Source organism: Pan paniscus, chromosome 7 (assembly GCF_029289425.2).
Source record: "Pan paniscus chromosome 7, NHGRI_mPanPan1-v2.0_pri, whole genome shotgun sequence".
In the NCBI taxonomy this organism is placed as follows: Eukaryota; Metazoa; Chordata; class Mammalia; order Primates; family Hominidae; genus Pan; species Pan paniscus.
The window spans coordinates 141,230,941-141,254,632 of NC_073256.2; the positions used below are offsets into that span (position 1 = coordinate 141,230,941).

Below are 23,692 nucleotides of genomic sequence, written 5' to 3' on the forward strand. Positions count from 1 at the left end.
CAACAAGAGATTTGCATCTAACTAACCTTTTTAAAATAATTCTCTGTGCACACCACCCAACCTCTCCTATTCTTTAACACAACCTCCAGACATGGTGGGAATCCATGAACTACTGAATAAATGGTAAAATGGATGGAAGGGTGGGCGATTCCTCTTGTGAAAATTGTATGTGATTAATGATAATAATAGCTAATACTTTAATATCGAGCTTATTATATTCCAAGTACTGTTTTAAGCTTTTCGAACAACCTTACAACATCCTCTTGAGGTAGATTCTTTATTGCTATTTTATAGATTGAGCAAAATGAGGCACAGAGAGCTTAAGTAACCTTCCTGAGGTGATATGGCTGGAAGGGTAAAACCAAGATTCCAAACTAGGCAGTCTTCTCCAGAGTGCATTCTCTTAATTGCAGTGACAAGACATAATTTCTTAATTCCAGTATAAAATTGAAACTATTTTAATGAAACATTTAAAGTTATTTTCTTGAGGATAGTTGCGGTTAACATTTATGTGAAGGGATTTGCTGTTTATAAGACTGTTCTCGGTCACTTATGTAACACTTTATTTTAACTTTATCTTAACTATTTTATGATTGTAGCATATTGGACCAGCTATCCCAGAAGTCAGCTCTGTCTGGTTTAAACTGTACATTTATCATATCACTGGACAAGGACCACCATCCCTTTTATTGTCCAAAGGTACAAGACTTCGAAAACTGCCAGATATATTTCAGGTATGTGTGGGAGGTTTGGGTGGTTTTTTTATGTGTGTGTGAGCAGTATGCTAGATAACTTCTTAATATTTTCCTTATTTCTGAATGCCATTTTACCTGTTAATTTCTTTTCAATAGAGTTATGATCGATTGCTAATAACATCTTGGGGTCATGATCCTGGAGTAGTTCCTACCTCAAATGTGCTCACGATGTTGAATGATGCTTTAACACATTCTGCAGTTTTAATTCAGGTACATTTATCTTATTTGAAATTTTGTCTTTTTATTATAAAGTTGATAATTTTTCTAGCTTTCTATATTGAGTTGCAATAAAATGTCAGTCATTTGAAATTTATGAAGTTGAAATGTAAAAAATCAGAGATACGGATTTTAGTCCTGGCCGTTTGGCAGTGTGGGAGTGGTAGAAATAACATGAACTTTGAAGTTAGACCCAGGTTTGCATTGCAGCCTCACCTGCTTGCTGCGTGACCATGATTTTTTTTATTTTTTTTAAAATAATAGCTTTACAGTAGTTTCCCCATCTGTGGGGAATATGTTCCAAGACCCCCCGGGGTTGCCTGAAACCACCAGTAGTACCCAACTCTATATATAGTACGTGTTTTCCTATATGTATATATATATATATATAAAAATACCTGGGATAAAGTTTCATTTATAAATTAGACATCTCTTACTAGAGATTAACAACAATTATTAATAAGAAAATAGCATACTGTAATACAAGTTATATGAATGTGGTCTCTCTCAAAATACCTCGTTATACTATACTCACCTATTTTCAGACCTTGGTTGACCACAGATGATAACTAAAACCATGGAAAGCAAAACCTCACATAAAAGGGGACTATTGTATGGAGTATATAATTCACATACTGTACAATTCACCAATTTAAATTGTGCAGTTAAGTGGGTTTTAGTGTGTTCACAGATATGTACAGCCATCACACACTCAATTTTAGAACATTTCATTACCTTAGAAAGAAACCCTGTATCCTTTAGTGATCACTCTTCTATTTTCTCCCCGCTACTCGTCTCCTTCCCCCTAGTCTTAAGCAACACTAATCTACTTGTTGTCTCTACAGATTTGCCAAATCTGGGCATTTATGTGAATGGAATCATATATAATATGTGGTCTTTTGTGACTGGCTTCCTTCATTTAACATAATGTTTTCAAGGTTCATCATGTTGTCATAGTATCAATACTTCATTCCTTTTTGAGGCCAAATAGTGTTCCATTTTATGGATATGCCACATTTTGTTTATTCCTCCATCAGTTGATGGACATGTGGGTTGTTTTCACCTTTTGGCCATTATGAAGAATGCTGTCATAAACATTTGTGTACAAGTTTTTCTGTGGACATATGTTTTTATTTCTCTTGGCTATATATGTATAGGGATGGAATTACTGGGTCATATGGTAATTCCATGTTTAAGCATTTAAGGAACTGCCAGACTGTCTTGCAAAGTGGCTGCATCATTTTACATTCTCACGGGCACTTGATATTATGTGGCTTTTTGATGATAACCACCTTAGGGGGTGTGGAATGGTATCTCATTATAGTTTTGATTTACATTTTCCCGAAGACTAATAATGTTGAGCTTCTTTGCATGTGCTTATTGGGCTGTGTGACATTTTCATGATAAACCTTATACTTTATTTCCCACCTATAAAATGGAGATGGCAGTATCTATTGTATAATAACAAACACTTATAATAATGGCCGCTAGTGGTAAGGTAAGCAGTTTATGCTCATAGAATTGAGAGAATGAAATGAAAATGTACGTGTCAAATGTGTAGCACACTTTCTGGCACATAATCGGTTCTCCGTAAAGATTTCGTCAGTTCATCTAACAATTGAATGTGCATATTTTGCGCTAATTAATATCAATATGCAAATAAGACAGGGCCCCTCATCTTCAAGGAATTTAAGGATGGTGGGAAAAGCTGCATAAGCACTCAGTTTCAGTTTATCGAATAGAATTACATATAGTGGAAGACTTAAAAAGAACTATCCAGTCCAGCCTTGGGGCAAGGAGAAGGGCTTAGGGGAGGTTCCTTAGAGAAAGTGAGACCCAGGCTGAATACAAAAGGATGACTTAAAAGAAGCGAGGTAGTAGGGGTCAGCATGATTAAATCTCTGGGCAAGGATTTTTTTTTTTTTCTTTTTTCTTTGCTGCTATTTTTCTAGTGCCCAGCACGGTGCTTGGGTCATAGTAGTTGTCCAGTTAGTGTTTGTGGAATAAATAAATAAGAATATGAAGTGACATAACATGCCAGGGTCAATAAGCTGTTCAGTGTTTTTGAGGCATGAGTTGGAGTGTGAGGGGGTTGTGGTCAGAGACAAGTCTGGAGAAGTAGGCTGGCCCTGCAGTGCCGCCTGCCTTGAGTGTCCTGCCGTGGAACTGAGAAGTTGACCTGTAGATTGATGGTAGCAATTACAGGGGGGTAACAGGGATTAACATGGTCGAATTTGTTTCAGGAATCAACCTTGGGATGATATTGAGAATGGGAGGGAGTGGGGAGACACCTGAAGCAAGAAGACCAGTTAGGACTGTGTGTAGTAGTTTAGATAAGAGATAAAGATAGCCCGGATCAAGGACATGGTAATAAGAATTGAAAGGAAAAATGGATTTAAGAACTACTACAAATATACAATTAATAGAATTGATCAGATATCTGAGAGAGATGGGAAGAGGGAAGAAAGATTCTGGGGTATTTGACTTGTGAAGGTAGAAGGGTGGTGATACCACTACTGTAGGGAACATAGGAGGAAGTGACATCACAGGAGGTGGTGATATCACTACTCTAGGGAACACGGGAGGAAGTGATATCACGGGAGGTGGTGATACCACTACTCTAGGGAACACGGGAGGAAGTGATATCACGGGAGGTGGTGATACCACTACTCTAGGGAGCGCGGGAGGAAGTGATATCACGGGAGGTGGTGATACCACTACTCTAGGGAGCACGGGAGGAAGTGATATCACGGGAGGTGGTGATACCACTACTCTAGGGAGCACGGGAGGAAGTGATATCACGGGAGGTGGTGATACCACTACTCTAGGGAGCACGGGAGGAAGTGATATCACGGGAGGTGGTGATACCACTACTCTAGGGAACGCGGGAGGAAGTGATATCACGGGAGGTGGTGATACCACTACTCTAGGGAACACGGGAGGAAGAGCACATTTATGGGGCAGATGATGTGTTGTGTTTATATGGTGCCTGTGGTAATTGGAAATATTCTGAAATTCAAATGAGAGGTTAGACAAGAGTGATTAAGTGTCAGCATCAGCTGGTAGATGGTAGTTGAAACCATGAGAGGATGAAATTAGCCAGGGAAGGTGTATAGTATGGGGTGGTCGTGGGAGATAGCATCATAGAATGGGCTAGACATGGACTTAAGTCAGACTGCCTAAACTCAGATCTTGGTTCCATCATTTACTAGTAATCTTAGACAAGTTAAATACCTTTTTGAACTTTAGTGTCTTTACCTATAAAGTGGAGATAAAGTTCCCATCTTTTTAAAGTTTTTGAAAAGAATTACCTGAGCACTGTGTTTAGCACATAGGAAGATCTCAGAAAACGTTATTGTGTTGGTAGTGGCAGTAGAAGTAGAGTGAAGGAACAATGGGTGATTCCATGAGCTTCAGTTTTCCTTACCTTTAAAATGAAGGGTGGCTGGGTGCAGTGGCTCACGCCTGTAATTCCAGCACTTTGGAAGGCTGAGGTAAATTGCTTGAGCCCAGAAGTTGGAGACCAACTTGGATAACATAGTGAAACCCTGTCTTAATTTATAGTAACAAATCTTTCTTGAATAAAGTAAAATGAGAGAGGTGGTTGCCAAGGTCTTTTCTGTAGGTGGTACTCTGTAGATCAAGCTAAGTTAGGTTTTTTTTTTTTTTTTGGATGGGGGCTAGTGCAAAATATGGATAGAAAAACAAATCAGCAGACAGTACCTGTTTTTATTTATTTATTGTTTTGAGACACGGTCTCACTCTGTCACCCAGGCTGAAGTCCGTGGCATGATCACAGCTCACTGCAGCCTCGACTTCCCCTGGGCGCAAGAGATCCTCCTGCCTTAGCCTCCAGAGTAGCTGGGACTACAAGCTCACGCCACCATGCCTGGCTAATTTTTTATAGAGACAGGGTTTCACCATGTTGCCCAGGCTGGTCTCAAACTCCTGGGCTCAAGTGATCCTCCCGCCTTGACCTCCAAAAGTGCTGGGATTACAGGTGTGAGCCACCGCACCAGGCCGACAGTACTGTTTTTAAAGTGTTTGTTAAGGAGTTTTGCTTTTGCTAAAGAAAAATGCCTTTTTAATTAAATTTGATGGAAATAAATTTACCTTATTGGAATTTAAACGTGTTACAAATTAAGATTTTTGGTTAAAACCATAATTTATTGCAGCCATCTGGTTTAGGAAATAAAAGAGAGCTCTTAGAAATATATTTAAATAGTTACATGAAACAACAAAAAGAGTATGCTTTCCTTTGGATATATCAGAGTTTCTTGAATTTGAATAATGTATGGGTCTCTCTTAAAGGGAAAAATTTGGAGATCCTCAGTATTAAATTTCTATTGTAACAGTTCTAAATACATGTAGACATAATGTTAAGTTCTTCATGCTTCTTGTTATTACACAACTACAAATTCAAATCAAATTTTGGAATTAAATATAAGCAAAGCTTTAAAACAAAACTCAAATGAACAATATTAATTGAATGTGATAGATGAAACTGAATTATCATTTGTAACATGAGAGTGAAGTGGGTAGACTCAGATTTTTTAAATTTAATTTTTGAACTAATAGTACATTCACATGATTCAAAAATAAAACGTTATTAAAAGGTGTAGAGCCCGGGCGCGGTGGCTCACACCTGTAATCCCAGTACTTTGGGAGGCTGAGGCAGGTGGATCACCTGAGGTCAGGAGTTCAAGATGAGCCTGGCCAACATGGAGAAATCCAGTCTCTACTAAAAATACAAAAAAATAGTTAGCTGGGTGTGGTGGCGGGCGCCTGTAATCTCAGCTACTCAGGAGGCTGAGGCAGGAGAATTGCTTGAACCTGGGAGGTGGAGATTGCAGTGAGCCAAAATTGTGTCATTGCACTCCAGTCTGGGTAACAGAGCAAGACTCTGTCTTTAAAAAAAAAAATTAAAAAAAAGAGGTATAGGTCGAAAAGTATCACTCCCCTGCTAACCCTATCAAGTTTCCACTCCCCATCTCTCCTCCAAATCAGATAATTTCATCTGTTCATTTCTCCTGTATCCTTCCAGAGTGTCTTTATGCATATGCAAGTACCTGCACACAGATGTGCCCTTTACCTTTTCCATTTAGCAATTGGAGATCTTTCCATTGCAGGTCATAGCTTTCTTTCATTTATGCACTTCCATTGAAGATATGTCTCCTAATTTAGTTAACCAGTCCCCTGTTGGTGGACATTTTGGTTGTTTCCAATTATATGTAATTATTTATCGTAGCAAGTAATTCTGAATATATTTTATTTCAGGGCAGGTTTTTGAGTTTTGCATTCTTAGCCTGTGGTATGCTATGTGATTATGGGGATTCTTCCACCACTTTTCCCTCTCAGAACTCTAGCTAACCTTTGTGTGAATAAACTTGGCCTCCTCATTCACTCTTCACTTGGCTAACACCTGATTTGCCTGTTAAATTAGCCTCCTTTTTTTGCATTGGCCTATACATTCAATTTGAGAAACATTGCCTTATAGATTATTATACACATAAGATTGTCACTGCTTGCTGAAGAAAAATAGAAAATTGTTGAAAGAATTTTGATGAGGTATTAATATGGAATATACCATTATATGACACAATCTTATTTACTTTTGAATATCAGTGATTGGAAATGAAGGTTTCTTGTATACCTTTTAACTTTTGTTTATGTTTAGGGGCATGGTCTGCATGGGATAGGAGAAACTGTCCATGTCCCATTTCCATTTGATGAAACAGAACTACAAGGAGGTACCTTCTGAATTGTATCTATTGACTTTTTTTTTTTTTTTTTAATTATTACTCATGTCAACAGTTTGGTGGAAAACATGGCAGGAAATGAATTCTTGAAATTTTTAAGTTCTAGGTTCTTTGCTACTAAAGAGTGTTGGCAAAAGGTAGTTTTTTGTCATGTGCTTTGCCATCCACAAAGAACTGTTAGAATAAGACCTGTTTAGGATTTTTGAAAGACTACTAGTCTGTCTTGGAATAAAGAGAATAAGTAGATATCTGCCTAGATGGAAGACTTTTCTCTGTTCCTCCTTTTTTATCATTCACACAACTGTCTAATACTTCATAAAGTCTAAGGAAAAAAAAATTGTTTACCTGGAGATGTAGATAGTGACAACAGGATCTTAAAATTTACAAAATCTCAAAAAACTGCTTAGTAGATCCTTTGCCTTGGGGGATTATTGTGTGAATTATAAAAAAGAGGTTTCTTTATATTTGAATATAGAGCATTTTTCTCTTTTATAAGTTCACATATTTATGAGAACTTGAGTTAAGATATAAATAATTTAGGCATGTGATTTCAAGTACATTGTTAGCTTTAGTTTCAGTAAGAATGACAACTTTATATATTTCTTTTTTGGAATCAATTATGATGTATTAAAGTATAAAAGTAGTTCTAAGAGTTGTTTAATAAAGTATGTTTAAGCTGTTGGCGTTGTGTTATTAGAAACTGTTCATTAATGTGATGTCCGTTCTGTTTGTAGAGTTCACTCGTGTCAATATGGGTGTTCATAAAGCATTGCAGATACTAAGGAACAGAGTGGACTTACAGCATCTCTGTGGATATGTCACCATGTTGAATGCTTCCAGCCAACTTGCAGATAGAAAACTCAGTGATGCTTCTGATGAGAGAGGTTAGCCAATAGTTGGATTCTTTGGATTAAGATAATTGGTTTTGAGTTTGACACAGTGTTAATATATGAAAAGCAGCAGACCTTTGTGGGGATGCTGAATTATTGAATACTCAATATTCTTTCACTGAAGCACGAGGAAATATTTTGGAACATCATTTGGACAAATGTCAGTTGTTCAAATGAAGAAAATAGGATTGGGGTACAGAATGGTTTGGGACTTCTGGGTGCTCTACTGTCATATCTGTGTTTATTAGGCTTTATTAGGTTAGCTTTATAGGGTGATGGTTTCAAAACTCAAGTCTCTTTATACAAGTGTTTCCAAAATTGACTTAATAGTTTTTCCCTTTCAACTTTTTCTGTCAAAAGGTACCATTGTCTTAATTATCTAGGTCTAAAATCTTATCTTTGTCTCATTCTTTCCTTTTTCCACTATGTTCAGTTAGTTTCCAAGTTCTGTGAATTAGGCTTTAGATAAGTCTCTCATGTCCATTTCTTCCCCTTTCTCTTCATTTTAAATTCTCTGTGACTGCTCTTCTTGTCTGGGTCTTGAACTTTAAACCTTAAACATGTGCTGTTGCAACCATTCCCTGCTTAGCCTTTCTGGCCTCTCCTTTCTATCTCCAGTCTGTCCTACATATTGACAATAGCTAATTTTCCTTAGATATCACTTACTTTTTTTTTTTTTTTATTTGAAAATCCATTTTCAAATCACCTTCTCATGCTTACTAGTTGTTTCTGCTCTGGCATAATATTGGCATATATGTGGTTTGGGTTGCCGTGGTGCCAGTTCTTATCCATTGACTCTGGGAGATCTTTCATTATCTCCCATTGATTGACAGTATTCCATGAGCCTCTTAGTTTGAAATTCTGAGAAAATGTGATTGATTACTTGCCATCCAGTAGATTGGGTTGGCTCCCGTTGAGATAGGTACTTACTCCTATCTCATTTGTCTTTGGCCAAATAGTTGACTGCCAAATATTGCAGGAGCATTTTCTAGAGAAGAGGGCTATGACTTAAGCAGTCATTTCAAAGCGTGTCTACTACAGCTCTCCTTTTTTATGTCATTCATTCCACAAACATTTATGGAATACCTGCTTAGGTGCTGGAGCAATTTAATAAGACCAGGCCAGGCACGGCCAGGTACAGGCTCACGCCTGTAATTCCAGTCCTCTGGGAGGCTAAAGCAGGAGTATTGCTTGAGGCTAGCAGTTTGAGACCAGTCCGGGCAATAGAGCAAGACCCTGTCTCTACAAAAAAAAAAAAAAAGAAACAAAAAAGACAGTGTTGTTCCAAGGATGAAAACCCTAGAGAGGAGACGAGTGAGTCAGTATACAGTGTGGTGTTATTGACTGTGATGGGGTCTGCATAAAGCGCTAACACAGCACAGAGAAGGCCTCTTAGAGAAGGTGAAGTTTGAGTTTTGAAAATTGAAGAGTTAGGTAGACAAAAGATAATGTGTTTTTGGAGGGTGGCAGCCTTTCAGGCAGAGGGGAATTAGAAAACAGTAGTTCATTGTGGCCAAAAGAAAGGATTTGTTGGACAGTAGTAGAAGATGAGAGTAGAGAAGTAGATAAGGTCTTAGGGATCTTGGAGGATCTTCTGTGCTGAAAGATAATGAGTCAGAAAAGAACTTTGAAGAGTAATAACATAATCAGACTGTATATTTCCACAGGGATGCAGTTGGCTTCAGTAACTTGGGTCCTCCTTTTTGAATTTTGTTTCTTTAGGTCAGGGTTTCTCAATCTCAGCACTATGTGCAGTTTGAGCTGGCTGATTCTTTTCTGTGGAGGATTGTCCTGTGTATGGTCAGATGTTTAGCATTCATAGATACGAATAGCATCCCTGTCTTCATTCGTGTCCCTTGGGGATCAAAATTGCTCCCCTGTTTAAAACCACTTATTTAAGCCAAGGATTATGCATTTTCTTTCTGTCATCATTACTATTGTCTGAAGTCTTTTCCATGTTAGAACTGATTTATTGGCAGCTTCTGCTAACTGCTAGAATCCTAATATTGTGTATGCCCTTTAATTATAAGGAGAACCTGATTTGGCTTCTGGCTCAGATGTAAATGGGAGTACAGAGTCATTTGAAATGGTCATTGAGGAAGCAACTGTAGATTCAGCAACAAAGCAAACCTCTGGTATGGTGCTAAAACTTTTTCCAATTTTATTAGACTAATTTCTGAGGTTTAACTTTTATGTTAAGGCATTTGCATGCCATTTGTCTATTCTTATTATTCATATGACTTTTAAATAAGAGTTTTCTAGGAAGCCTTTTTACATACGTAGAAAAATAATTCAAGTATTATAAAATTATGACTTGAAAATAACTTAATCTTATTCCTGTGGTAAATGTTTTGATTCATTCTCTCATCTTACAGATATCTTGCAATACTCTTTTTTGGGCAAATGACTACTTTGAACATTGGATGAAAGCTATGTACCTTCTCAGACACATGTTTATACCCTAAAAATGCCCATCCTGTTTAGAGATTAACTGACCCCCTTCAATTTCTTCCTCCCCTGCCAAGCCCACTGGTGGATATCAGTGGGGCAGGAGGAATCTATGAACTTCAGGTTAAGAAACCCTTGTCAGTTATATATAATATATACATAAGTAGATATATATGATAGAAAAAATAAGTTTATGTATCCTTTCTTAGGTGCCACAACAGAAGCAGATTGGGTTCCTCTCGAGCTGTGCTTTGGAATTCCACTGTTCAGTTCCGAATTAAACCGGAAAGTTTGTAGGAAAATTGCTGCACATGGCCTTTGCAGAAAAGAGAGGTGAGGGTTTATATTCGCTGTCATATTTTCATATCAATTTTTAAGCTGTCAGCAAATTGTTACCATATCTTACTTTTATTCCACGCATGAGCACAGTAATTGTTCTGTATATATTTGTTGATTGAATAGAGATCGCTAGTTTAAGGGTTTTGCTGTATTTTTCAAAATTAAATTTCACTAGATCAGAAATTAGTCACAGGCAAACATTTTGGGCACATGTTTTGATTATATTTATTTAGTAATCTAGGTAAGGTGCGGGTGTGGTGAAATGGGCATGCTGATATGGAGTATGAACCTAGATTTTAAAAAATGTATGTCTACAGAAAATTTCTCTGCATTTCTCTCACTCCTAACATACACACACTCATGTTATATTCTGTTAATAGTGATTGTTTTTTGTGGTGGAATTATGATGACTTTGCAAAATTTTCTTCACTTTCTACATTTTCTAAAATGAATATGTATTACTCCTTAAAGATGACATGTAGGTTTTATCTTATATACCAGCTCTGATCCATTGTGAGTAGCTGCTAAGAGGCAATGTTGTAAAGGTTCTGAGACAAACTGGGTTAGCAGGAAAGAGTATAATTGAATCTAATTGTCATGATAGGTGGCTTGGAGAGGTGAAATCCACAAGTCAAGGTCTTCTTATTTTAGAAAATGAAGTTGGACAATAATTCATTTAAATGGTGTAATGTAGCTTTTATCAGAAAATGAAGAGTACTCAGTTGACAATTTCAACATCTATTCTCTAAAAACAAAATAATATACATGAGTAAAAAATAGAAATACTATAGAACTTTAAAGATTACCACTATAATTTTTACTGACTTACATATTTGAAAAATATTTAGGTAGGTTGGTGTGTGTTTAATCTGTTATCAGGTTGTCTTTTGCAATTACTTTGGTTGTTTAAAGGTTGTGTCATAGTTGTCATTCCTCAGAGTGCCTAAATCTTCATTTGAAAAGTTTTCTTTCATTTAACATTTATGTTTATAGTAGTTGAATTTTTTTAAAACAATAACTTTGATTTTAGTTACACGATGTATTTTATTTCAAAATGGACTTTTAATGCGTGACTACTCCCTATTATTAAAACAAGCAAAAATTTCATTGATGAGAAACACTGAAATTGTTTTTTAAGATGTTTTGTGATTGGCCAGGATATATAGATGCATTTAAATTGCTAAAATTAAACTCTTATGAGAAAGTCATTCTTGCCTTTATGTTTGTTTTAAACTGTTTCTCGCCTTTTTTTTTTTCAGCCTTCAAAACCTCTTACATTCCAGTAGAAAACTCTCTCTGCAAGTCCTTAACTTTGTTCACTCATTCCAGGTAACAAAAACCAAAAAGTCCAAATGGTACTTGTACAGAGCTTTAAGTATGCACAACACTTCTGTGTTTGTTTTTGAGTCACCACAGCAGCAAGATATGAAATAAACATTAATTTTATTGTACAAATGAAGACATTGAGATTCAAGAAGTTAATGGACTTGCACATTTCACTCGCCAGGTCTTCGGAGACCAAAGCTTGATCTCTTTGTTCTGTGCCAGTGCTTTATTCAACAGAAATGTGTTAAGTGTCTTTTATGGGCTGTGTGCCATGCTAGGTGTTAGTTTTTGGTTATAGCGCACTTCCCAATAACTAAAGCGATTCTCCACTGCTGGGATGGGCTGTCTGTTGTGGCAGCGAAGGCCAGTGCTCTGGACTTTTTGTTTTTCCCCCATCCCCAAGGAAAGAAAGAATATTCTAGACTTGATTTATAGGTAAACTTTTAAAATAGAATATTTCTGTTCAGAATATCTAATTCAACGTTATGAAATCAATATTTTGGAGTTATACTTCATTCATTCAGTTGGTAAATGCTTGACCCTGACCTATGCCAGATTCTTTGCTGAGTGCTGTGGAAACAGTGATGTGTAAGATACTAATGGAACTTAGAGAATGTTGTGGGAGACAATAATCAGATAAATATTAAGATATATAAGTTCTAAAAGATTTTAAAAAGTACTTTGAAGAAGCCAACTATGATGAAATCTGCAGGTAGACCTAATTTCAATAGGTGCAGGATAATATGTAAGCTGAAGCCAAAAAGTTGGAAAAGAATATTCCGGCAGAGCTTAGGTCTGTACTTCCTGTGTCTGGGAAATGTCCAGTGAACAAAGAAACAAATGAAGCTCAGTGTGGCAGAAACTTCATGAAAGAGGGGTAGAAGCAAGAGGTAAGGTTGAAGAAGAGGGCCGGAGCACGGTGTGCAGGGCCTTCTGGCATATGTTAGAGAACTAGTATTTTACGTTGAGTGCAAAGAGAAATGATTAAAGACTTTTAAACAGGGGAGAGAGGTTATTTCTGAAGGACTATTTTATAAAAATAGGCAAAAATGGAAATTTTATAAGGATGCAATAAGTGGAAAAATTTCAAAATTCTGTCAATACTGGGCTGTCTGTTGTGGCAGTGAAGGCCTTGGCCATAGTGAATTAATAAATTAAACTAATTTGGGATATATTTTGGAGATAGGTTGATAAAACTTGATGATGAATTAAATGTGAGGAAAAGATTAGGGTTGTGGAGGGAAGGGAGGGGAGGGATCATGAATGATTCTTATGTTTTTTGATTAGCTGGATGTGTGAAATACAGAAGACTGGGGAGGAAGAGGGGAGGGAAAATTTGAGAGTTCAATGATGGGCATGCTGAATATAGAGTGCATGGGGAAGCATCTGAAATGAAGTGTCAGATAGGTGGATGTTTGAGCATGGAGTCCTGGGGGGAGGTCTGTGCGGAATATATGAATCTGAGAAGCATGGAGTAGGTGGATTATTCTGGTGCTTAGTGTTATGTAAGGTTTTTTTTGTTTGTTTGTTTTGTTTTTTCCCCGAGATGGAGTCTGGCTGTGTCGCCCAGGCTGGAGTGCAGTGGCACGATCTTGGCTCACTGCAACCTTTGCCTCCTGGGTTCAAGCCATTCTCCTGCCTCAGCCTCTTGAGTAACTGGTATCACAGGCATGTGCCACCATACCCAGCTAATTTTTTTGTATTTTTAGTAGGAAGAGGTTTCACCATGTTGGCCAGGCTGGTCTTGAACTCCTGATCTCAAGTGATTCACCCGCCTCAGCCTCCCAGAGTGCTGGGATTACAGGCGCACAAGCCACTGCACCTGGCCTTTGTAAGTTTTTTTTTTTTTTAGAGATTTTTCTTCTGTTAGGTAATACTTTGGGGTTAGGTTAGGTCTTCTAAAAATGAACTTTTGCTTTTCCCACAGTCTCGTAGCCTCTTATTTCTATTTAAAAGGACTTACTACAGTTTAACGTTGTTAGTCATTTTTGCACATATTAATACCTGTCATTGATTGCTTTGGGCTCACAGTGTAGATCTTTGCATCTCCTGTACTGCTTTGCAATCCATAAACACTTCTCAGGTAATCAAGGTCTCTCTTTCTCATTAGTTATATTAAGTGGTTTTGGTAAAGTATTGAATATCATTTCTCTTGTTTCTTGATCTTTTAGGAAGGTGCTTCAATATTGGATATTCACACAGAGCCCAGTTTTTCAAGTTTGCTTTCACAGTCATCGTATGCTGACATGGGTGTTCCACTTCCTGCAAAAAACTTAATATTTAAAGATGGTGTCTTATCAGAATGGAGTGGACGGTCACCTTCCTCACTTCTTATTGCTAATCTCCATTTGCAATAATTTGGTTACACCATTTGTTGCTCACACTTTCTGCCTTTTTTCTTTCTTAACGTTAGCTTTATAGTGTCAGCCACTAAAAAGCATCCTGCTGCTGCAGTGCAATTCTTGCTTAACTAATATTAAAAGTTGGGGAACATATTCATGTTTTCTGAAGTTTTGCTCATTATTGCACATCTTATTGCGACAAAGTGCTTTTTAGCAGCCAGCACTGTATTTTTTACCTTGAGACAATCTGCATTTCTTTTATAAAACTAAGTATATACTTTATAGGCTTTATGATGACTGTTATGTTTATAAGCAGTCACTATGAAAATTGCAATGGTAATTTTATATGTTAGTTTATCAAACATAAATCTTGTTTAATTTTATATTTTGTTACCTATACTTTGGGGGATCAAGGGAAGAGATGGAACTCTTCCTCTGAAAAGGCTTCTTGGTACTTAAAGTAGTAAAACTATAAAACAATAAACATCCAGTATTGAGAGATGATATGATAGGGCATTATGAATTCCTATGGGTGTCTGTAAATTATGTATGTCAGTTGGACATTGTAGAACGTATGTAAATCAGCATAGTTGTGTATAACTTAACCTTGATTTATAAGGTCTTAAGATTATGACTATTCATTGACATCTCATGAGAAGCTTTAGAAGACTTTCTATTTTTAAACACCATTTATATGTGGACTTCTGTTGTCACTGACTTTGGGCTTTATATTTTCATAGAGTCTTTATGGAAAAAATAGAATTTATTTTCCACTCTTGTAGCTATAGCTGCTGCACACTTTCACCCTGATTTATTTTTTTGTTTCTTAGCTTTGATGTTTTCAAACCAAGGATTGTGATTTTAGGTTAGAATTACATATTAGAAGCATTAAGACTATGTCTTTGGATCAGAATGCTTTAGTGATAAACCTACTTTGAAGACATACTCTTAAGCAATCTGGATCTTAAATTTATGTGAATACTTTTTTAGAAAATGATAAAGAAAAATGGAATTACTTCAAAGTGTTTCTTGAGTCATTGATTCTTTTAGCATCTCAGATGTTAATTAGAATAATTGGAATCACTTTTTAGACTTTTCAAGTTACCTTCCTTGGGAAGTTTGTGCAGTGTTATAGTTTAGTTTAGCTCCTCTTACAGGGTAATGGTTTGCTAGTTTAAAACTGTAACCAAACGAACTGGTCAGACAACATATATCTAAAACACTTAAAATGTTAGGAAGTTTGGGAATGTTATAACCTAAACGTTTTTGCCGGTAACTTTTTGTTATTTATAGATATTTGTGTATTTAACATACATACTTCAGGAAATATATGCCTTTCCTAAAACTTAACCATGCATTCAATACCATGGCCTATCTATAGAATTGAATATTTTGGACCATGTTATCTGTGGCACAGTCAGTGCTGTGTTTGAGGTAAATGCAGTAACGGTTAGTTTTCTACTTTGTCTTATAGAAGGTAGAAACCATGTGTATGTTATGTTTGTCTATAAAAGAAAAAATACTAATATTAAATAATTTCTTACGACTCTGAGTCACTCACTTATTTTTCCAATAATTGATATTGTACATTCCTAGTGCCATTAGGTATGTATGTATGTAACTTTTACAGTTTTTCAGCTGAAAGTTGTAAGTATTTTTTTTTTGATCGGGGCTCTTTAATCTCATTTTAATTTCCTTTGTTTGAACTGTAGTTATTTTATTTATTCCTATATTAACCATCTAAACCAACTGTAATGACATGTACACTAATACAGAATTGAACATTTGTAGTTGTTGGCAGTGAACCCAGTTGTTGGTGAATTTAAAGCTTAAAATATGGGAGTGATTTGCTGCTATATTTCCTTTGAGAGATAAAGGAGGAAGAAATAGAACCTAATAGTGATCATGAATTTTAGGGAAAGTACCGAAGAACCATGGGGTCCCCTCTGGTTTCTTGTGTTGAATGAGGCAAGGGTAATCATCTGATTCCGAGCTGAAGACCTCTGGTCCTCTTAAGGAGGGAGAGTGCATTTTTAGAGCTTTTAGCAAAATGTGAAAAGCTGATGTTTGCGCCTTGCTTTGTGAATTTGGCTTTGTTTTACTTATACATTAACTCATGTAATCTCTTAAATCTTACAAGCATTGATCCATTTCAACAAAAAGGTAAATTTAAAATGCAGACTTTGTTATTTGCCAAAGAAGATTCATGAAAAATTTATGTCCAATTATTTTGCAAATAGTTAATTTCATTTGGCTTTTTACCATGTTCCTTCCTTTCTTTTTCCCGCTTCCTTAATGTAATTTAAACCCTGACAAACATTCTTTAGAAACCAAGAGGAAAGAAAGAACAAATATCCAAAAAGACATAGAATTTAATATTGATACAATTTCACCTCTAAAATGGATTTGAAGAAATGCAACTTTATATCAAAAAATGTCATCTGATTTCCTTTGTTTCTTTTTTAAATTATGTAATCAGATGATTTTATGTTTTTTTTTCAGGGGAGCGGAATATTGGTTTCTTTTACTTGTTGTTTTCAGTTTTCTCTGCCATTCATGTTTCTTTGTGTTCAGTGTTTCAAGTACAATTTGTATTTAAGGATTTTAAAATACCAAACTGTAACTGAGTACAGTGGATCGTTTTCTGTTAGGATGTTAATATTATACAATGAAATCTATAAAGTGTTGTCAATTTGATTATTGACACATATAACATGTTTACAAATAAACTGTGGTATTGATCAAGTTACTATGAAAATGTGTTTAATTTTCTGAAAGTTCCTGTCTTAATTTTAAATACAACCATGGTTTGGTGCTGTGGCTTTCCTGTACTTAAAAAAAAAAAAAAAACCCACAAAAAACTTAATTATTTTGTAGTAATTTCAGATTTACAGAAACTGGCAAAGATAGTCAGATGTTCCCTGTACCCTTCACTGAGCTTCCCCTAGCGTGGACACCTTCTGTAAACTATGGCAGGTCTGTGAAAACTCAGAAGTTAACCCTTGTACTAGTATTTTCTAAACTGCACACTTGATTAGGCTTTTACCAGTTTTCCCACTAATGTCTTTTTGTTGTCAAGATCCAGTCCAGGATACCACATCGCATGTATTTAGTTATCAGTGTCTCATTAGTCTCCTCCAATATAACATTTTCTCGGTCTTTCATGACCTTGACACTAGAAAGAGTACCGGTCAGTTATTTTGTAAGACATCCTTCAGTGTGGGTTTGTCTGATGTTTCCTCGTGATTAGACTGAGGCTACGTTTTATCAGAAAGGGTACTACAAAGGTGATGTGCCCTTCCCCCCAGTACAACATATCTTAGGGTACATGATGTCAGTATGTATCACTGGTGATGTTTCTTTATTGGGTAAGATGGTGTTTGCTAGGTTTTTCCACTGTAGGGTACTCGCATTTCTATTGCTGGGCCTGTGTATTCCGGCTACGGAGAATACCTGGAGAGGCAGCGCCATATGCTGGTCACTGATTCAAAGCATATACCGTAAGATAGCTCTAAGAACCGCAGATATACACATGTGTGAGACTCTCGGAGCTGAGAGAGCTATAAATTGTTATTACTGGTGAGTTATAAGTTGGTTCAAGCTCTGTAGAAAACAATTTGGCACAATCTTATAAAGTTGAGCATTTGCATATCCTGAGGCCCAGCAGTTCTAATCCTAAGAAAGTCTTAAGAGGCAAGTAGCAGCATTGTGTGTAATTGTAGCAAAACATTGGAAACAACCCAAAAGTCAATAGAAAGGAGAATGAGACCAGGTATGATGGCATACACCTGTAGTCCCAGCTACTCAGGAGGCTGAAGATAGAACTCCTTTGTGCCCAGGAGTTTGAGTCCAGCCTGGGCAACATAGCGAGACCTCAGCTCTAAAAAATCAATTAAAAATTTAAAACAGAAGAATGAACAAATGATTGTGTTACGTTTACATATAGATATTTAGATACATTTCAGAAGTGAAAACATTTAAGCTATAACTATGTTCTTTTAAAATTATAACATCCATTTAATGGATGGTTACAATATTTTCTAGTTTCTAGTGCTCCCAGCTGTTAGGATCTGCAGGTGTTCTATGGGTCCAGGCAGTGTTACATGTCAGTAATAATGGTACAATGTGGGATATTTGTGCTGTTCCTAGGTTAAGGGAGACATCAAGGAGGGAGCCTTCAGCTTCCTTTTCTAGGCATTCTAAGTACAGCTATGAAATTCTGGGATGTGGGGAGGGAAGTGAAGTCTCCACAGTCTGTACCCAAGCCTGCATGTCATTATTCTCTTTCCAGTCCTGTGCCTCACTCCATTTCAGCCTCTCTGGTTCAGCTTTCCCTTAGTATCCTAGCTGGATGGGGAAAGAGGTGGTATTTAGGGGATTAAATGCTCTTAATAATGAACTCTTATTTTCTGCTAAATTCCTCTTCCTCTGCTCTGCAAAGCCATCTTCCAGTTCCAAGTATCTGCTTTCTGTCTTCGTGTCCTGTGGTTTGGGTTACAAACCCCTCATAGTTTCATCACTGATTGTTTCTGTTTCTCATTCTCCTTGTGGTTTTAGTGGGTGGTTGCCAAGAGGAGAAGAGCAGAAAGTTCTTAAACATTTTCAAAGCAGAAATCCTCCCAGCCTCATTATGTTTTTATTTCTTTTTGTTAGGGAACATATACAAAAGAAGGGAGAATAGTATAGTGAAGCTTCATGCACCCATCACCCAGTTTCCACAGTGATTCATGTTTAGTCCCTCATTGCATATATACAAAACAAAGACCACTTATATATGTATATATGTGTGTGTATAAATACACACACACACACAACGATACTATTTCCCCCACCACTAGATTATCTTAAGGCAAAACTTGGATACCACATAGTTTATTCTATAAACAATTCAGAATCATTTTTAACTCTGAATTTCTGGAAGCAATAGTCTCCCAGGACATAAACAGCACAAGTATCCCCACCAAACCATTATTAGGCATGTAACATTGGAATTAGTAGCTAATGAAATTAGGCAAAAGAATAAGAGGTAGTCACATTTAAAAGGATGGGGAAAAATTATAATTTTTCAGATACTTATATACTAGGAAGATGCAAAAGTTACCTGAAACATTAGAAACAGACTTCAGTAAGTAGCTTTCTTATCTGTAATCAACAACCAGTTATATTGATATAAGGAAAGAAAAGAGCTACCTTAGTAGCAAAAATTATATATAAATATAAAGTAAAAGATCTTTCTTAATACTGAGAACAAAAACCTCAATAAATATGTACCCATGCATAAATATAAAATAAAGTGAAATACTGGATGTCTTAGTTTGTTCAGTTTAGTTCAGGTAGACAAAAGTCCACAGCTGCTTAGAAGCAACAAACATTTCTCTTTCACAGTTCTGGAGGCTAGGAAGTCCATGGTCAAGGCTCTGGCAGAGTCTGAAACAAGAGGGTCCTGTTTCCCAGTTCATAGATGGCCATCTCCTCAATGTGTCCTCATGGGGTGGAAGGGTCAAATGAGCTCCCTCAAGCCTCTTTCCTAAGAGCACCAATCTCACTCATTAGAGCTCTGCCCTCATGACCTAATCACCTTCTGAAGGCCCCACCTCCTAATACCATCAAGTTGAGGGTTACAGTTTCAACATATGAATTTTGGGGGGACACAGTCGGATCACAGCACCTGACAAGAAGCTTAGTGAGAAATTTGCAAGATACCCTTGAGGAACACCTTAAAGCACTCCTGAAGGACAGAAAAGAAAACCTGAATGTACGGAAAATCATAACTGTTCTTGGATAGGCAGCCTCAATATTGTCAAGTTACCAATTCCCCCTAAATATATTATGAATTAAGCACAATTTCCTTCAGAATACCAGTGAGTTTTTGTTTTGTTTTGTTTTCGTCTTTAAACTTTGGAACTTGGCAAAGTGATTCTAAAGCTGAACCTGGAAGAATAAACAGTGGAGACTTAAAGGTAAAAAAATCTAAAAATATCTATCCCAGCAGGCGTAATCAAATGTAGTATAAGCCTAAAGTAATTAAACAGTATGGTACTAATTCGGATACAGACAGATTATTCAGATACAGACAGAAAACTAAAAAAGAGAACTTAATACACAAGAATCTGAATGTGGCATTTCAGATTAGTATCCAGGAATGTCCATGGATCATTTAGTAACTGATTTGGGGATAACTGGCAGATATTTGGAAAAAATATGGGGGGGGGGAATTCTGCCTCAATCCTCATACCAAAAACTTAAGAGGGATCAAGGTTTAAATATTTTAAAATATTAACATAAAAGTGGAAACAGGTGATTTTTTTCCCATACATTTGGCATAAAGACTTTTTAAAGGACGACACCAATCCCAGAAGATTTAAAAGAAAACTGGTAATTATTACTAAATAAAAATGAAACCTCCTGCCTGCCAGAACTCTATAAACTGAGTCAGAAGAAAATCTTAAACCTGAGATAAAATATTTTCTAGATATGACAAGGACTAATTTTCTTCCTGTCATGGGTCGGGTTCTCCAGGAAGCAGATGTTGAGACAGAGTTAAGAGTGTGGGAGGTTTGCTGGGGAGTAGCGCCTGGGAAGGAAGAGGGAAGGAGCAGAGTCTGCAGGGAGAGCCGTGGGACCAGGGTGTGGACCTGCCACACCAATAAGCTTCCTACTAGGATGGCCTGTGAGGGGAGTCCTGTCCTGGGCAGAATGACTGGGCTCTGGACACTCAGGGCTCCCTAAGGAAAGCACAGGCTCACCACCTTCCTTCCCTCCTCTTTCCTCGGGGGACAGCAGCTCCACTCTCAGAGGAAGCCACTGGCACTGGGGTGGTGGATGTGCTTGATGGAGCATCGGGGATCAGAGGCTGGGCATGCCTGTGGGCTGTCTCTACCTTCCACTTGGCCATCTCTGCCTTCCGCTTGGACATAGAGTGTCCATCTCGTTACTACTCTCTTTGGATCCTCTTCCCTGTGGCTCAGTCATTGGCTGGGAACTACCCTGAGAAGGCTGGCCCAGGCTGGAAAGCCGAAGCCAACCCTGAAGGAATGAACAGTGGAAAGTTGCCAGATAACCACCTTTGTTGCTGCAGGATGGTGAGTCTGGTCTTGAATAGAGATCTAAGGAGCACATCTCTACGTCCACTACACTCACTATACAAACACCCCTTATAAGTAAAAAAGACAAGCCAGACTCTAGAAAAATAGGAAAAATACATGAATAGGTAGTTCATAGAAAATAATTAATGGCCAACATAAAACGATAACTTATAATTAAGGAAAACTACTGTGAGGTAGTGTTTCCCACCTGACAGACTGACAAAAATGAAAAAGATTGTTAATACCTAGGTCTGGTGACAACCTTGGAAAGCATGGATTTCATATGCACCATTAATTGGAGGGCAAATTACAGCTTTTTTGGGGAAGGAAATTTGACAATATCAGAATTTAAGGTGTACTACATATTCTTTGATACAACAATATGCCCCCTGGGAATATGACCTTTGCATGTATGTGTATATTTGTGTAGGAAGATGTTCATTGCAGTTTTGTTTATAACAGAAAAAAAACAACCAAAAGAAAAGAAAAAGGCCACTTTTTTTTTTTTTTTTTTTTTTTTTTTTTGAGACAGAGTCTCACTCTATTGCCCAGGCTGGAGTGCAGTGACATGATCTCGGCTCACTGCAACCTCCGCCTCCTGGGTTGAAGAGATTCTCCTGCCTCAGCTTTCCTAGTAGCTTGGATTACAGGCGTGCGCAGCTAATTTTTTTGTATTTTTGGTAGAGACATGATTTCACCATATTGGCCAGGCTGGTCTCGAACTCCTGACCATAAGTGATCCGCCTGCCTCAGCCTCCCTAAGTGCTGGGATTACAGGCGTAAGCCACCACACCAGGCCTCGTTTTTTCTTTGATAGAGTACTGGCTAAATAAAGATACACAAGACCAATTTTTAAAGAATTAAGTACTGGTGAGAAAAGATATCTACAACATATTGTCAAGAAAGAAGTTCTGAAGTTCTATATCTGAAGAAAGAAGCTGCCACCCAAAGTTGTTGGAGTAAAACAAAAAGGGCCATATGCCTCTGTGGGTATAGAGTAAGCACCGAGAGATTTCATGGACATTAGCATTGTTATCTCTGGGGAGGGTGTTCAATTCAGTTGGGAGGGCAAAGGATGTGGCTTTAATTTTGTCATATCTCCTCTTCTGTTTGGGTACCTTTTCCAACAATTAATAGTCGTATATACACATATATAATTATGAAAATTCGTTTGAAACACAGCTGCAATGGCCATTAGGACTAGTTGCGAGCTATTTCCAGTTGTTGCCCTTCCTGAGCCATGGTAGGAGGTACAGTCTTGTGTAGTTAGATGTGGCCAAGTGCCTCCTCTGGTCATTGGTGAGTAGAAGTAACAGTGTCATTTCTGGACAAAAGATTTAATTGCCAATGTGAGATCCTCTAGAACTCTCCTTTCCCTCTAGGGAGGTGACTGGCAACATTTAAGATGATGGGTGCTTCATCAGCGTGGGTGCCCTGTGACTGCAGTGAGTAGGACTTCCCCTCCACCTCACCTTTGGCCTGGGACAGACATGCATGTATAGTGAACCTACAGTGGTGTAGTGAAAAAGGAGGCGTGGTGGCTGACGCCTGTAATCTCAACACTTTGGGAGGCCGAGGCGGGTGGATCACCTGAGATCAGGAGTTTGAGACCACCCTGGTCAATATGGTGAAACCCCGTCTACTAAAAATACAAAATTACTGAGAATGATGGTTTCCAGCTTTATCCATGTCCCTGCAAAGGACATGAACTCATCCTTTTTTATGGCTGTATAGTATTCCATGGTGTATATGTGCCACATTTTCTTTATCGAGCAAACTAACACAAGAACAGAAAACCAAACACCACACGTTCTCACTCATAAGTGGGAGTTGAACAATGAGGACACATGGACACAGGGAGGGGAACATCACACACCAGGTCCTGTCAGGTGGTGGGGGGCTAGGGGAGGGATAGCATTAAGAGAAATACCTTATGTAGGTGATGGGTTGATGGGTGCAGCAAACCACCTTGGCATGTGTATACCTATGTAACAAAACTGCGTGTTCTGCACATGTACCCCAGAACTTAAAGTATAATAAAAAAAATTCCAAAATTAGCTGGGTGTGGTGGCACATACCTGTAATCCCAGCTACTCGGGAGACTGAGGCAGGGGAATCACTGGAACCCAGAGGTGGAGGTTGCAGTGAGCCAGGATTGCACTCCAGCCTAGGTAACAAGAGCAAAACTCTGTCTCGAAAAAAAAAAAAAAAAAAAAAAAAAGTAATATCCAGAGTTATCTGAAAGGGTTACTAAATTATTCCTCCCTTTTCCAAATACATATTTGTTATGAGGTCAGATGTTCTTCACGTATGTCAATCAAAATCACATATCCCAACAGATGAAATGCAGAAGTGGATGTGAATCCAGCTGTCTTCTAGTAAACCAAACATTAAAGAGATTTGCAAAGATGTAGAACAATGCTGTTCTTCTCACGAAGTTACTTTTGCTTTGGAAAATATGGTTATTTTTCATAAAATATGTTGTTTAGGTAATGTGATGTAATGGGTTTATTGTAATTTTTAACTAAATTA

The 23,692-nt window shown here is 37.5% G+C and overlaps 1 protein-coding gene across 28 annotated transcripts in view; it reads left to right on the forward strand.

Moving 5' to 3' along the window:
* Positions 1-16,824, forward strand: part of FAM91A1 (family with sequence similarity 91 member A1) — a 203,298-nt gene extending 186,474 nt beyond the window's left edge. For all 28 annotated transcript variants that reach the window (XM_055116917.2, XM_055116909.2, XM_055116912.2 and 25 more), the window contains 8 exons: positions 600-734; positions 852-965; positions 6,649-6,721; positions 7,465-7,614; positions 9,651-9,755; positions 10,278-10,401; positions 11,667-11,736; positions 13,905-16,824. In XM_055116917.2, the coding sequence (XP_054972892.1) occupies positions 600-734; positions 852-965; positions 6,649-6,721; positions 7,465-7,614; positions 9,651-9,755; positions 10,278-10,401; positions 11,667-11,736; positions 13,905-14,090 (957 nt within the window). In that variant the 3' untranslated portion in view covers positions 14,091-16,824. The remainder of the gene's footprint in view (positions 1-599; positions 735-851; positions 966-6,648; positions 6,722-7,464; positions 7,615-9,650; positions 9,756-10,277; positions 10,402-11,666; positions 11,737-13,904) is intronic.
* The last annotated feature ends 6,868 nt before the right edge of the window (positions 16,825-23,692 follow it).